Genomic DNA, 17132 nt, shown 5'->3' on the forward strand with positions numbered 1-17132 from the left:
ATGTTATTGCTTCTCACCAACAGTAACAGTTGTTTCAGCTTGTTTGTGATTTCAAGGATGCTGTGCTACGTTTGATCGATACAAACTGGAAAGGAGAAGGAATTAGTGGTTACAGTATTGTTGGCTTGAGCTTGACCAGTCAGTTCTGCTAAGGTAGATGTGGTTTGAGATGGATTTCTAATACACAATTTCTAATATCAGTTCTTATTTGATTTGTGAGATATAAAAGGCCTTTAGACTTCATTACCATTGAAATACTTTGAAACTTAAAATACATTAATTATTACTTTTAACAATCCAATAGCATATGGGAAGCCATATAGGGAAGGTCTGGATTTTTTTTAGCACAGACCTCCTGGTTGGTGAGTGTAAAGACAGTTTATGAAGACATGATATTTTTATCTCTGGCTTTGTCTAGAAGGTTTCCTCTTTTCCTTCTTTAATGTCTTTATTAAATAAGTTAGCAGGAGTGGACAAAGAGGAAAAAGAGAGGGAATCACAGTGTCATGATAGCCCCTGCACCATGGTTCAGAGCCCTTGTCAAATTGTTAGGTGTCAAGAATCCATGGATGGGAGTGAGTGATAGACATATACTACTTTTGGCAATTTCACCTCAAAAATTATGAGTCGCTATGTTGATGGTCGTGACCAGACAGTGGATATGAAATGCGAGTATTTGGAGTCAGTGCCTGAGTTCTTATAAAAGCATCTATTGAATGCATTTGCTTCATCAAAGCCCAAACCCACAGGTTCAGAGAGATGTACTCCTATGGTTGACAGCTCAGTCAATATCTCTCCTGCTCTGTCTCTTCCTGTCATAACATTGATTTCTGTAAGCTAGAGGAAGTAATCCCTAATGACATTGTGTAACAGCGTTAAGGAAAGATTGTTTTCCCACTACGCACTTTTTTCATACACGACTTTTAAATGTATCTCATTACTTACAAACTTTACCTCTTGCAACTCTGTTACATTTTATATCCTGCCATTCTATCCAGATCGGCTGATTTCTTAATGTTTTCCTGACTTTACACTTTTATGGAGCAACATACTTGGTGATTCCCCTGCGTCACCTCATCACTGCAAAACAATGATGTCACTCTGACATATGCTGTTCTCTCAGCTGCCAAGCAAGCTGAAGGATGCATCATACACCCTTTGCATGGAGGAGAAGACCATATTGTCACGTCACCTACCACCCTTCCACTGCTGTCAACATCACCGTGCTGCGTTTCACATCGTGTCCTAACCCCTTGATCAGCAAGGCTCGCTGTTGAGGGGTAAAAACTGCTGTACTGCGCGGCTGTAATGAAATTATATTCCTGTTATTAATCTGATTATATAACCTTTTCCATCCTCCTTTTTTCTAACAAAAAAAAAAAAAAATTAAATAAAATCCATCACTCTGCAATTTTGTAGAGCTAGCATCACTAGGAAGCAGGCAATTTTCCAGAAAGTTCTGGAGGATTTTTAACTCGTAGGGTTTTGAAGAAGCCATGGATATTTAAAGTACTTGGAATTTGTTTAGTCTTATGTCCAGAGCACTGGCTATGAATTTCCAGCATAGTATTGGTATTATTGAAAAATGGCATGAGGTTTCGAAGGGAGCAAGGAATTGTATTTATTGCACAGAAGTGAAAATGGCTTCACGGGTGAGCAGCACATTTGTAATGAGCAGGCTTTACTGGGGTTTGTCTCCCCATGGAGCCAGGTGTGATACCAGATTGGAAGCACAGACATACCCTTTCCACTGAGCTGGCTTCTCTGATCCCTTGAGATGATGTTTGTGGGGAAGAGGCTGTAAAGGATTTAGTATTATCAAGTGTGTGAGGTCTTACCTCACACAGAGAATCAGCATGGCTTAAGGGTGTCTGGAGCCAGACCAGAGGCAGGTATGGATTGATATGTAGGCATGAAGTCTGTGTTGTTTCATGAGATATTACTGCTTCAAATTTCAGACTCTGTAATTCCTCTAAGCACCATTTTTGATCAGATAGTATCAGATAAATTGTCACCATTTCTACTTACCTTGCACATAGAAATTAATAACTTGTCGTTTTCTGTGCTGCATTATTATGGGATAAGCTCAATAAGTAAAAAGACATAAAACTCAATACTTCAAAAACCAGCTCCCACTGCTCCATCTGCTGTGATTAATGTCAAAAGGACTTTGCTCATTATTCGTTCCTGGACAGTCATAAAGGATATTACAGCCCTTTATAGTATGAGAAGTTAAAACTTTATTTTTCACTCGTGTTTTCTTCATAAATTCCTGCTGTGAAAAAAACAAAAAAGTTAACCCAAAGGCCTGTGTCTCACAAGAAGCATCCCCTGAATATTGTTTCTTTTTAACATAACATAACATAAACTCCACAAAAAAAAAAAAAAAAAAAAAAAGCAAGCAAACTTCAGAGAAAGAGCTTCAATGCCTTAACATCTTACAGAGTTGTCAGCTGTCTCTGTTACTTTGTTGGGGAAATGATTTTTTTTTTTTTTTTCATTTAAGAGAAAGTCAGGAAAATTCCATAGCCAATACTAGGGAAAAAAAAGAATTCTAGATATTGGACAATGCATAATATATCCTCAATTTCATATCCTCCTATACATAAACAACTGGACTCCATATTCTTTAAAGAAGCAGCATCTTTTGTGAACCTGATGAACTAGAGACCAGCTGAATGCCATTAAGGTTTTAGGCCAGAAAGCCAAAGAGCCCAGGAATTAGTGGGATATCAGGTGTTTCATGTAACTATAATTGTATTCTCAGAGTTCTACAGGTGTAAGTCTAAGTAGATTTGCTTTGAAGATAGGACTAAATGTTTAGCATATGTTCAATTTATATTGATATAAATTGATATTTTACTTTCTCTGTTTATAAAGAAAATTATTTTCTCCCCTTCTTGCCTAGCCAAAAAATTCTAAGTCCTGCAAGTCAAGACAGTATTTCATGTCTTTACCAATGAGCTGCATTTTGAAGATTAACACAGTTTGTGAGAGTTCACAAGGCAGTTCACAAGTACCCCGACTGCATAACAAATTTGCTACCATAATAACCCTTTGAAACACAGAAGAGGACAAATTGCTTAGGTCCCTTGGTAGCAAGGAGAGCAGGGACTGTGGGTAGATTTAATTTCACCTAACATTAGCCATCCCCAGTTAGATATCTCAATTAAACTGCCTGCTTTGCCTTTCTCTCCACTGAGTGGATGGAAAGAGACAGGTACTTCCAGACAGTAAATCATCCCATCTCAGGATACTCTCCCAGACTAATGGGATGAATTGCCATGCTCATCACAAGACTTGATAAGTTTATTTGGGTGTAGAACAAGTTATAAATGTTGCCTTTGTTATCAGAATATATACTCCTTTTTTTGCTTTTAGAAACATTGTCAGAGCAATGACACTTGTAATTCTGGGCTCTGCGGTTTTTTTCATAAATTTGAAGTGTGGCCTTATCTTGGAGCTCTCCTTGATGGACTGAGGAATTATTTAGGGACTGTATATGTTCTTGGCTTGTATTGCATGCAGTCACTGGTAGCCTTATCCCAAGAATGAAATAGTAACATGTATTTCCCTGAACACTCCTGTTGAGCCATATTCATTGTATTGATTTCCATGTATTCTTCTAAAAGTTTTTTTTTTTTCCTGGCTTCTTGCTATGTTATTTACAGTGTTCAGTAGTAGGAATCTTCTGAGAAAACAGTTTTCCTGTGAGCTGCATATAAAAAAAAGCATCTTTGCACATATACTGCATCATTTGCTCTTTTTTTATCTGTGCCACTTTACTGCTATGAGAAGTACTTTTTTTTTCTTGGTCTTACTAGGATTTGGAGGCAGTCTGATGTTTCATCAGCATTCCTCACATTCAGGCTCAGGTTTGGTTATGTGCTTGAAGCATTGCACCTGAATTTACATCAGATTTTCTCCTCTCACACTGACTGCTGCCTGGGCAGCTGTGTGCAGACCACCAGCTTCCCCCTCCATTTTTTCCACAACTTCCACCTCAGTTACAAAGCTCACACATCCAGTTTCCAGTCTGACTGCCTTTGGAAGTACAATCTGCTGTGAGTTTAAACCTTTCTAAAATTTTCAGTGAAACTTTGTGGTCTTTTAAAACAACAGGTGGTCATCTGCAGCTCAGTGAGTTTGACCTCTGTTCACAGGTGGAGGGAATGAGGGAAGGGGCCAGGACATAAGGAACAGCTTGGACAGCAGGTAATTAGGGCAGTCAGTCTTAATTAGTTTTTAATAGTTGGGGAGGAGCTTTTGTATCTGCATATGGCTGAGAGGCAGCTTAGGGAGCAGAAATGAGTTGGGGAAGCAGAATAGAAGTTAAATTAAGTTAGCTAAGAGTGGGACTTGCTAGAGGCTCTGGAAGTGTTGATAGCTGTTTGGTTTAGGTTGTTTCAGTGATGCTGTTAGGGAGCCCTGCAAGACCAGGGAGGAATTTTATGTCCAGGGCTTGTGCTAAAGTGCTAATTGTGCCAGAGGGAGCATTCTTAAATACCCTGTGTTTGTGCTCCTTCTTTCTCAAAAGGATGTGGGAGGTGATTTTAACTGAAGAAAGGGATATGGTTTAAAGGGCTGAATGCAGCCTGTGTTCTCCCTGGTAAAATAGCTTGTGAAAATACAACACCTGAAGGTGCTTTAGGTGCAAGTTGTATGCAAAAGCTACTCATCCAGCAGAGAATATGGTCTGGCTTATGATCTATGCTGTCAGGTATCAAGAGACGTGTTCTTACAGGTAGGTGGGTGTCTAATTTCTACTGGTTGCAGCCAAATGGAGGTGGAGGTGTGTGCATTTGGAGTTTGCTTGTGCATAGCTTTTTAAGTTAATTACTTTAAGTATTTTAACCATTGAGATGAGCAGAGCTTGTGGCCTGGCCTTCAGGTTTTTTTCCTGATGCCCTTTAGAACCAGGACGGAAGCTTGGATGAAAGTATTTTCTAGATATTTCAGAATCTACTCTGAATACTCTAATACAGAAGCTTCTGTGTGTGAGCAGTGTAAGCCTTTGCTCTGCAACCCGGTAGTGTGGTTACCTTGGAACATGCAAGTGAGCCTGCTTCTTGGTCTGTGAATGGAGAAGGAAAAAAGAAAAGTCTGGAAGGGTAGGGAAAATAAAAATCTTTTATACTGCTATTTGTAGTTTTTTAAAGTCCCATCTTAAGCATATTGGAAGATGGAAGTAATCTAATAAGTACTTCTGAAGCGCTAGTATTTTCTTTTTTGCAAAGTTTAAAAAAAAATCATATTCTGCCCTTGTCTTGGGAAGTATTTGTTTGCTGGGTGTTTGTCCTGGAAAGGATTTGCCTGTTTCTCTGTAATATTGCAGTACTGTTTCTCTGTGGGATATTTATCTTTCGGATGTCCTTGAAACTGAGACAGAAAAGTTCAAAAGAGTGATTGCTGTGTAGGAAATGTACCTACCCAAAGGTATTGGAGTGAGTAATGAAACCCAAGACTGGTATTTATGAGTTTAGACAGGAGGAAGATGCAGCTTTATTGGATGATACTAAAGGCAGACATACATTACATATATATTAATTAAGAAAGGTGTGTGGTGCTTGTGGAAAGGCATCTTGCTGGAAAATGGTTTCCAGGTGCTTCTAGAAAAAAACTCTAGCTAGCTCATTATTCAACTTGTTCTTTAGAGATTGGCTGGTCATTCTTCTGAAGCAGATGGAGATTGTGAAAAACTAAGCTGAGACCAGCATTGTGTGCACTTTGTCTTTTCTGAAATTTCTATCAAAAATGTGTTATTCTGTTACATGGTGTATCTGTATATTAAAAATGCCTATCCTTTTAAGGGTGTCCAGGAGAAGATAAATACACTATACAGTAATGCTAATAATTAAATTTGTAAAATAACTGCTTTTTGATAGACTAACACACAAATACAATTCCAGCAGTGGCTGTTTCTCATTAGTTAGAATGACATGCCAGCTTTAGAATATGTAATGATATATAAGCCCTGGTGGTTATAATTGGCATAGAAATGTACTATATCCTTGGGTGTTAAAAGCTGTAAGCTATTTATTTTCATACTTACAAAGACCGTACTACATTGTGGCATAAATCTCACATGGATGTCACAATTGCATTTTTTTTAGTAACTTATGTCCATATGGTTCAAATATGAATCTGTCCCCCTTATTAGCATCCTGCTGGTGACATAATGTACTGATAAATTAGTATCTTATGTCTGGAAAGCCTGTTTGAATTCAGATCTCATGCAAAAGAAACTTAAACCCACCTGGTCTTCCTGATATAAGTATCCTTGTTGTCATGAAGATTTTGTAATACATGAGCTTACACAGTATAGTAGTGATATGCTTGCAAGAAACTTGATTATTGGTGGTGGTATGCAGTGGGTTTGTTATGTTGGGGTGGTGGTGTTTTTTTGGATTTGTTTTTTTTTTAAAGCACAAAATTCACATAAATAAGGAGTGAATTTGAAGCTCTTCTATTACACCAGACTCTAGCCTAAATTGGGTGTAGATGGTGTTGAAGTTGATGATATAAAATAATTTTGAAACCAGAGATACAGTGCAATAAAATAATTGATGGAGTTTTATTAGATGCTGTAATTGATTCTTCTGCAATATCAAAGGCAGTTTGATTGTAAAGTCTGTATGTGACATGCATGATATGGATGTGAAAGTATGGTCTTTTTTTAGGGCTTTGGAGAAAAAATAGAGAAATGGGTGAAAGAAATGTAGCGATAAATCATAAAGGCTGTTTTTCTTAAAAAGAAAGTTGATATATAAATAATCCACTACGTATTCCAAAAATATTCAAAAATGAAACTTAGGTAAGGTGCAGTAGTTCTGAAAGAGTATTTTGTTTTGACACCCTCCCTTCAATCCTTCCAACCCATGAGAAACACTGTGTCACACTGTATTCTCCACTTGAACACTGAGCCATTGACCACAACTGAGCGTGGCCTTGTTGCCAGTTCTTTATCTGCTGGTTGATCTGTCTGTCAAATCTGTGTCTCTCCAGTTTAGAGACAAGGGTCTGGTGTGGGACAGTGTCAGAGGCTTTACACAAGTCCAGAGAGGTGATGTCAGTTGCTCTTCCTTTACATCATATTTGCTTAATCTGAGTAAATTGTCTGCCCGATGGGTGTTTTGTAGCCTCAGTTTAGGTTGGGGTTTAGCATTTAAATATGCAGTCTAGGGGACAAAGTACAAATTGAAGTGAATATTGAGGTCCTGAGATTCGAGGCTGAACAGAACATTGGTTGCAAATTCATCAAGGCTTCCACGTATGTGATTTTAGTGCAGCTGTCTCATATTTGTGGCTTCTGGGGGCTCTTGTTTAGGGTTTTGTTTTTATTTTTTTACTGTAGGTATTTACATGGTTGAGATTGGTGAGGTTGCCTGTGCGTATGACAGACGTGTGGGTGAGTATTTGATGTGTTCTCTCTTTTATTTTGCAGAGACCTACAGCCAACAAGACTTCTGGTGCTCCTTCCTACAGCAGATGGTCCAGTTCACAGCCCCATCAGGTAATATGCCCTTGTCAAAAAGGATATGAATCTCAGGTTGACACATGCTTCCTTTTAAAATGAATTTTTGAGGGGATCCGAGAGTGTTACCTACCTGCACTAGCCCAGCTGGGTCACACTGCTCTCTGAGGTTGTTGCAGGATATCCTGTGGCAAACTCTTGGATGCAGTTGCTGCTCCTGGAGAAGCTTGTACAGCTGTGCCTCCTCTAATGCAGTGGTGCCTCTCTGGTTTGTCAGGGATGGTTATTGTGGCTGTATGGTTGGTGCCCCGTGTGAGAAGATGCGAATCTTGACTCCATGTTTCCGAAGGCTGATTTATTATATTATGATATATATTATGTTATATTATAATGCTGTATTTAAAACTATACTAAAAAGAATAGAGTGACAGGGATTCATCAGAAGGCTACAAAGAACAGGAATGGAATGATAACGAAGGCTCCTGACTCCCAGGGAGTCTGATCCAGCTGACTGTGATTGGCCATTAATTAGAAACAACCAACCTGCACCAATCTAAGATGCACCTGTTGGTAAACAATGTCCAGACCACATTCCACAGCCATCACATAGTTAATTGTTTGCACTTCTTTTCTCCTAGAATAGGAGAAAAATCCTAGCAAAGGATTTTTTGTAAAATGTCATGGCTACATGGCTGGATCCCCCTATCCTTTGCATCTTGTCACTTAAGCTACAAGTGTGGGTGTTTGATGCCCTTTGGCAACACATGAAGTCTGTTCTCCTGTGCTAGCCTTCCCCTCCCTCACCATCCCCACCACTGCCCCAGGGTTTCTTTGTGAAGTGGTTGCAATGGTCAAAACTTCCAGGAAAACCTGGTTAATTGAAACTGAAGCCAGAAACTCTTAAGTGATAGCCAGGAAACAATATTATAGTTGATTCATTATAAGAATTTGAATGTATTCAGGGTTTCTGTTACTGTATCAAAATTGAAAGACTCTTTTGACTATACACAAGGATATGGCTTGCTTTTGTTATTAAAGCACAATGTATTTCAACTAAAGCAACTTTGTCTTTAAAAACTTTTATTATGTCTTTTTAGTAATGCTTGCATTGGCTTTCCTTTTTTCCAACCTCTGCTTTTGTTTTTTTTGTACCTCTTTCTACATACATGTTAAAAAAACCCACAAAAACAAAGCACCAAAACCCCAGTGACCAAAAAAAAACCCAAAACCACCACTCCCCCTTGACTTTATGAAAAATTTAAATTATCATGGTGAACAAACCCTTGATCTGACATGCTGGATTTTATTTTTGAAGGACGTTTGTAAATTAAGAGAGGAAACTTCCATTAAGTTGTGATTTGGCCTCAAAAACTAAAGCAAAAGAAACCATAAACTTAAGTTGTATTCAGATTAGGATGGGAAAAAATGTGGCTAAGCGCGTCATGGGCTGTTAGCTACCTTTTTCACTATCCTCCCAGAGTTAATAGTCCTGTTTTCACAAAGTATTGTGAGTATTATGCCTTCTTTTCATGTAAAAAATGGTTCTTTTGCTTGCAAAGTTTTCCAAGTGTTCTGTCTTTCACTTTTTCAACACTGAATTTTTACTGATGAGGGTTAAAGTGAAGAATGCATAGAAAAATTGTGGTTATTGCTTGCTCCATCCGAGCGCATTAGACAGCGAGCAAGAAAAAGTTCAGAACTAATATATATGATCACTGTTCCTCTCTTCCTGTGTGTGTCTGCAGTTGTCTGTTAATAGGAGATGAATTCCTAAGTCATGAGGAGATCATCCTAACAAATCATATGAAATGCACCTTATGCTCTACACACTTGATTTCCTTTTTGAAAAGGGAGGGAAGCATAAGCGCATAATAAAGATTGTTTGTAGTGTTACAACCCTGTCAAACCACTAGCAGAGTTGAGGGATTAACTACCAGGAATGTTGCTTGAAAGTATGTCTAGACTATCCAACATCTGCAGGAAAAAAAAAATTGTTCTAATGTATTAAAGCATGCCCATAATAATTTCCCTCCACATATATTTTACCCCTTATGTTTGACTCTCGTTTTCCTTTGTCATTTCCACTCTAATATTTTCTTTTTCTTCCTTGTTTATTGTCAGCTTTTCTCTTCTGTGTTTTGGGTTTAATAAGCTTATAAACTTGCCTCATGGATATTATAAATGCCAGTACCAACTGTGAGGATGTATAGGCTTGCTGAGGTTCCGTTTGGGAGACTGGAATACTGCTGTGCGCTCTCATGAGCTGAGTGGCAAAATATTTGTATTGGATAAGAGATTTGTATTCAGCCTTGCAAGTTGCCAGCATCTATATATAGTTTATTTAAACTTTTTTCTTGAATATTTTTTTTAAGATAGCTTTCCAGGAAAGAAAAAGATTAAAGTTCAAAATTCATAGTCTGCATTTTCTTTAGTCTCATGCAGTGAACCCAGTGAAGGCTTTTCCACATGCATCTTACAAGAATCCACACACAAACCTAATAGAACTACATAGCTGAGACCTTTGATGCATCTAAGAAATGTTAAAAGTTAAACTGATTTCTTCCTTCTTTCCCCTAAGTTTTTCTTTTTTCATTTCCTCTATCTGTGTGAAGTTGGAAGGTCCATTAGGTGAGAGATTTGAAAGGGTGAGGTCAATGAGTCACAGAAAATAACACATTTTTCCCTGACTTGTTTTGCTTTGTGCTACCCAGACATGCTTGTATTTTGTATTGGATAAACTGAAGCATGTTTATCTATCTCAAATATGCTATCTGGGGAAGGTTTTTCATAAGTTTTTATCAGCTTATCGCTCTCATGGACACATGGAATTTGTATGCTCAGGGCTTTTTTTTATATGAAGCTATTCAGAGAATGGTGTTGTTTGGGTTTCTTTTTTTTTCCCACTGCACCTTGAGCCTGAGAAAATGTCTTGTTGCAGGGGAGGCATCTTTGAGACTTGATTTAGAGGTTCCTTCTGACTGCCCTGGGAAAGAGGCATTAGTACCTGGTTCAAGCTAGGTTTCTTCAAGCATTCCTCTTTCTCAATGTCAGAATTAGAAGCCTTTAGTCTAAAAGGTTGGGGTTTTTTGGATTCAAGGAATTTATCAATTGAATTAAGGAGTTTGAGTGGTGGGCAGGAAAGCCAAACAAAATCTCAGCTTCTGAACTGGCGTCCATGGAGCTGTGGGATCTTACTGCCTTCAGATGTACTAAACTGGCTTGAGGGATGGAATCAAGGAGGAGATACATATGCTAATGAACCAAAATTGCCTATACTATGTTCTTGGCTACTGGCATTGCTTGATGTGTGAAGAAGTCTGCAGGAATTTTGTGAGAAGCTCTGAACTTAGTTCTTCTGTGGTACTCTGAAGGCTGCTGCCTGAAGTGCAAGTGGCTCTTAAAACTGATGAAAATGAATGAGGAAGTGGCACTTTATCAGGGATGATGGTGTAGCTATTTCTAACGTGATGCTGCTCTTGCTGAGTGGGATGACATCCAAGGCAGAGCTTCTTGTAGTGATGGCAAATCCTTGTGTGGGAGAGTCTCTCTGATATCAGGAATCAAAGGTACACAGGCAGGCTGGAACACAAGGCACTCAGCTTTGCAGTGTGGTTGTCTCTGAAAGCAGTTTTAACATTAACAATTCACTCATTACTGGTAATGACTTGAGAACCGTGTGCTAGTAAAAATGAAAAAAAAAATTAAGAGAAAAACCCTCCTTTTCCTTAGAAAAAAAGAGAAGAAACCATATATTTCAGATGCCAGCTTAAGGTCAAGGCATTGAAAAAATCCATAGACAAAGTGTCCTAAAAGAGAGAGTAATGGGACAACGATCTTCCTAATTTTCCATGTCCTAACTGTTAATGAGAAGCAAAAAGTCAGTAGCACCTAGTCAGATCTCACAAATAAATCCACCTTGTATGCAAGTAGAAGATAGTAATAGGCTGATTTTTCTTGCTCATGAGCACACTAGGGAGCTGGTGAAATCTGACAATCCATTTGGTCTCCACTGTTGGCTGGCATCTTAGTGGCAATATTCCAGGTCTCTTGCACAAAGGTTGTTAGCAAGACTATCTTTAGAAATGCCTAGATTATATTACTTTCTAGAAATATTCGAATGCCTCTTCAATATTAGGTGCTAAATGAGCCTGCAGAGTAATTGGCGTGTATTAAATGCCATTAAAAATAATATAGAATATTTCAGCATCTTTCTCCTCCTCATATCTATTAGCAAGGCATTAGTTTATGAGCTAATGAAGTAAAAAATGCAGAAAGTGAAACTATGTCCAATGGGCCACAGGACAGGAGGGCTCTCAGCTGTGATTCCATAATGTTCCTCTGTCTGGCTCCACTGCTGCTTTGTTACAGAATTATTGCTCTGACTTTCTAGTAGAGGCAAAACCAGCTCCTTGCTTTATTGCTGGTAGTCAGAGCTTTGTCCATTGCTGAACTTGGCATCGGTGCCTTAAGGCCAAAATGTTGGTTTTTTTCTTCAGTACTCTGCTTTTTTAACACAGGGATAAGTACTAAGTGTTTTAGCACAAAGTGATCAGCAGTCTCTCAGAGGGATCTGGACAGACAATGGATGTTGAGAAACATTTGGTGTAGTATCTATATTTCAAACAGCTGAAATATTTTATCTTTCCATATGATAGTTTATAATACAGCTTCTTTGTGATGGGGATGATGGAAATACCAGTATACCAGTCAGGAAGGCAGAAGCTAGGAAAGGTGATATTCCAGCTATACTGTGGCTCTTTGAATTTCAGGTCAGAAGTTTCAGTATACATGATTTCTCTCTTTCTTTGTCCCTGTTGTGTGTGTCCCTGCTTTCCCTTTGCCTTGTTTTTGCCCTTGTATTCTTCCTGTGTATATGTTGGAGCAGTAATGTGTTGGTAAGAAGATAATTAGACAGGTGTCTGTTCAGTAGGCTTTTTCACAGCACACAAGGTCAAAATGAACCTTGTGATTAATTGTGCAGCATGAGAGTAGAGAATTTATTTAGTTTTAGGAAACCTAACTAGGTATAGCTTCTGGTAGCAGTTTGGATTGTTGCAGCCTCAGACACTTCCAAGTGGAATTCATGACTACTTGGAGCAGGAAGATGGGTAACAGCGAGTTTCCTTGGTGGGTTCTGGCAGGCTGCCTGAACACCAGGATAATTGGAGCAATGGCTCAGAAGATCCATTCCTGTGAAGTGAGTTTTCTTTTACACTGGTGGAAGATAGCTAGTTCTAAATACTAAACAAAGAGTAATAAATAGTAATGTACTCAACTTCTTTGAGTCTTATTTGTTTTCCTTCAGTGCCTCAAGTCTGACTTGGAAAAAGCCAGTATTGAGAAAGTCACTGTCTCCCTGATGACTCAGCTCTTTGCTTTTCTGCTGAGCACTGCACACTGTGGCAATAAACTTTAGGTTATGTACCTGTCTGCTAGAAAACTTACTGAGAACACCAACAATTTTCCCAGAAGCCACTGAACAGCTGTCAAGTGGCAACAGAATTCCTTCACTCTTGACCTAGGTTTGAGCTGCAGTGTGCTCATGTAAATGACAGTGACTTAGTCCAGCTACTAAGGTTAAACCTTATTTTTAAGGGTCAAATGAGATTTGGCAACTTTCCAAAGGCAAACCAGACAAACCAAGCCACAGAAATATGTTCCTTCCTCCTGGCACTTGGTGTTTACCCAAAAAGTAGCAAAATTCAATGGGCTTAATTAAACTTAATAAGGGAAATTTGCCAGTTTTGCAATAAATTGAATGAATAATCCCTAAATACCTCCTTTCCATAATATCTTTTCAGAACTAGGCATTCCTCTTTACCATAGGTCATCATAGTTTTGCAGCCTTGCGTTTGAATCTTAGTTACATTTGGATAAGCACATGGAAAAATCAAGCATGCAATGATAGAAACTGATTTTTTTGACATGGCAAAGGTACTCACTGAATTTCAACAAGCCTCTATTAGGTTTACCTTAGATCACTCATTAAATTTGAATTTGAGGTGGAGACAGTGCCTTGCAAGAGCAAATTTAAGTAGTTAAACGCTTAGAAGCATAATTATTCTTTTATGCATCATGTGTTGCCCTAAGTTCACTGAAGGTTTGGAAAATGTGAATATCTATGGTCAGCACTCTAGGTCTGCTACTCTTATTCCATCCACTATATAAGCCATATTATGCACATGAGAGCCTTGTGGGATTTTGTCAACTATTGATAAAGACTGACCTGTGTGTTAGGTCAGTCTGTATTAGTAGCAGACAAAATATTAGCTGTTCTGATTTTTTTTCTTGTGTGTCTTACCTCCCATACACTTGTCCATCTTTTCTGCTGCAGCTTGTTAGGTTCAACTGGAAACCTGATGTCAAAGGTTCTGCTTTCCAAAGTTTGGTGATTCCTCAGTGAAATCTGTGAGCTGCTGCTTCTGGCATGATGCTTTTTATAGGAGAGCGTAAGGGAAGATTGAACATGGCTTATATTTCATAAAGCCACAGGAATCTGCACTGGCAGCCCCTACTTCACCAAGGTCATGGGCAAAGGCAGAGTTAATCTCGGTGACTGCTTTGCAAGTAACAGGAGAGCAGGGCACACTGGGCTGGCTGCTCAGCTAAATGCATCAGTACACCAGGATGTGTAAGCTATTTTTATTGTGTGAAGATAACTCAGCCAAATGAGACTCGGGAGCAATTGTGTCTGTTGCCAACCAAAGTGCAACATAAACTTAGCTTTGAAAAGTTAAGGCTTTTGTAAATGAAATATGAGGGGAACTAAAAAAGGAAACTGATTTTTTTTTCCCCCCCTTAATTGTCATTGGTAGAATATGAGTAAATGTACATGTGTGCTCTGTTCTTCAAAGGTTGCTCTTCCAAGTATGCTACCTATTGTCTGGGCATAATCACCAGGCAGCTGACTGACTTGAACATAAAGCTGTTTTGTAAGCTCCAGTAGGGTAAGAGCCTGAGCTCTGGAGGGAAGCAATGGTGTTCATAAAATCCAACTCCATGCTTTCACTTAACTACTTATGGAGAAACACTTTGTGTCTGAAACAACTACTAACACAGCAAGATGAAGACTGATGGTATCTTCAGAAAGAACCCCAAACTTGTATTTAAAAGATAGGCTTATGTTTTATAGTCACTGTAAATGACAAAATGTGGGCTCTATTCTGCAATCTGTGCGTCTGGTACCTTTAGTCTACTCTGTGGGTTGGATAGATATATATTCCTCGCCAAGCATGTGGTTTGGGCATTAGTGCTCAATACTGAAGTCCTGGTAAACCAATTATGTTAAATTTCTCCCAATTATAGTGTATAAATGTTAAACTTTAGGTGTAATGGCTATGAAAAGATAGGAGGACTCATCCAAGACTCAGTATAGTGTATTTCTCTTCTACAGGTGTGAGGAAGAAATAGCAGGTTTCCTTTCTCAGGAAGGGAAAGTTATCATTACTCTGTCAGATACCATTGGGTATCATGTTGCACTTTTGTGTAAGAGCTCAGAAGATTCTGTCTATAGCTTGGCTAATCTTAAAAATCAGCATGCAGGGGAGAAAAACTCTTTTCAAAATTGTGTTTCTAAACAGCTGGTTTTTTTGCTTTTTTTTTTGTTTTTGTTTTTTTGTTGTTTGTTTGGAGTTTTTTTATCTACAAGGCCAGCAAACTTTTTAGTCCCTTCAATTGTTGTGTAATTACTTTTGATGACAAACACCAAATGTATGTATTGTGCTAAGTGTCTGCTCAGTGTGCTCAGGTTTGTCTAGAGAAATGTGTGTGCTGGGCATGAGGGAAAAAATTAGCAGCATTTGTAATGACTTCTGTAGATGTAAAACATTTCCAAAAGCTATTTGTCAGCTGCACTTCTGTTGCCTCTCAAAACTATTTTCATCTAGAAGAAGAATTTAATAAGATTTATAAAGACTGCAAACTATATCATTGTACAAATTTTTTAATCATAAAGACAAAATTCTCCCTGTGTCACATAGTGTGTCATCACTGGAAGATACCCAACCTCATTTGGAAGCCTCACTTCAAAACTGCAGACTCAATTTGAGAAATCCCAGGAATGTTCCTCCCATAAGTCTTTTTTGCCTGTTTGGCTTAGCAAGTTAAGCTTATTGGTATTTTATCTGTGAATGCTGACTGCTCCCTCTGACTAAATTTGGTGAGAAAAAGGAAGGATACAAGTTTGTTGAACCTTTCAGAGATATGAGGTTTTTATGGGAATTGTAAGAGGAGAGATGTTGGTAATGCCATACCAAAGGAAAACATGAGGTCACCCTTCAGTAGCCATTGGGCAGTTCATGGGGGAGAATCATAGAATGGTCTAGGTCGGAAGGAATCTTAAAGCTCATCTAGTTCCAAATCCCTGCTATGGTCAGGAGCACCTTTCAATGGACCAGGTGGGTCAGTGCCCCATCCAACTTGGCCTTCAACACTTCCAGGGATGGGGCTTCCACAACTTCCTTGGCCAACCTCTTCCAGTGTCCCACCACCCTCACAATTAAGAATTTCTGCTGAAAGCTAATCTAAACTCTTTAAATCCATTTAATCTAAACTCTTTAAACCTGTTTCCCCTTGTTCTCTCGGTACCTGCCCTTGCAAAAAGTCTAATCTTTTTGTAGCCTCTGTTCAGATACTGGAAGATCACAATTTGGTCACCCCAAAACCTCCTCTTCTCCAGGCTGGTGAATCCCATTTTTCTCAGTCTTTCCTCACAGGAGAGGTGCTCCATCTCTCTAATCATGGTAGCAGTCCTCCTGTAAACCTGCTCCAACAGGTTGCTGCCCTTTCTGTGCTGGGGAACCCACAGCTGGATGCAGTGTTCCAGGTGGGGTTTCACCAGATGGGATAAGAGGGACAGAATCTTCTCGCTGGCCATGCTGCTTTGTATGCATCCCAGGGTTGGATTGGATCAACTGCACGTTAGCTGCGAGTGCACATTGCCAGATAATGTCCAGCCCCTCATCCACCAGCATCCCCAAGTCCTTCTGAGCCAGGCTGCTGGCAATCTGTTCATTCCCAGTCTGTGTTGATAGTGACCCATGTGCAGCATCCTGGTTTTATTAAACTGTGTGAGATTCCCATGGACCCGTTTCTTGAGCTTGTCCAGGTCCCTCTGGATGACATCCCCTCTTTCAGATGTGTCATCTGCAAATTTGTTCAGGGTGCACCCTTTGTCTATGTCAATAATGGAGACATGAAATAACACTGGTCTCAGTAGGGACTTCCATAGGATGCCACTTGTCACTGACGTCCTTTAGGATTCTGGGCCATTGACCACTACCTTCTGCATGCAAGAGTCCAAGCAATTCCTTATCCACTTATCAGTTCAGCCATTAAATCTGCCTCTGTCCAATTCTGAGAGACCAGTGTTATGGGGGACCATAGATGACAGCTGTAGCCCTTCCTTTATCTGCTGATGTAGTTACTCCATCATGGAATGCCACTAGGTTAGTCTGGAAGGACTTGCCTTTGGTGAAGCTGTGCTGACTGTCCTCAGTCACCTCTTTGTCCTCCCTGTGTCTAAGCATAGCTTCTAGGAGGATCTGTTCCATGATCTTGCCAGGCACAGAGGTGAGGCTTGTATGGGTCCCAGGATCCTCCTTTCTATCCTTTTTATAGATGGATAAAAATGTTTCCTTTTCAGTCACCTGGGACGTCG

The 17132-nt window shown here is 39.3% G+C and overlaps 1 protein-coding gene across 8 annotated transcripts in view; it reads left to right on the top strand.

The window, feature by feature from the left end:
• Window positions 1–17132, top strand: part of RBMS3 (RNA binding motif single stranded interacting protein 3) — a 704594-nt gene that overhangs the window by 99686 nt on the left and 587776 nt on the right. For 6 of the 8 annotated variants that reach the window (XM_064415155.1, XM_064415140.1, XM_064415145.1 and 3 more), the window contains one exon: window positions 7445–7513. In XM_064415155.1, the coding sequence (XP_064271225.1) occupies window positions 7445–7513 (69 nt within the window). Of the gene's footprint in view, window positions 1–4233; window positions 4745–7444; window positions 7514–17132 lie in introns of those variants that run through there. The other 2 variants (XM_064415166.1, XM_064415178.1) reach the window with 2 other exon arrangements.

This window comes from Passer domesticus, chromosome 1, assembly GCF_036417665.1.
Source record: "Passer domesticus isolate bPasDom1 chromosome 1, bPasDom1.hap1, whole genome shotgun sequence".
NCBI classification, from domain to species: Eukaryota; Metazoa; Chordata; class Aves; order Passeriformes; family Passeridae; genus Passer; species Passer domesticus.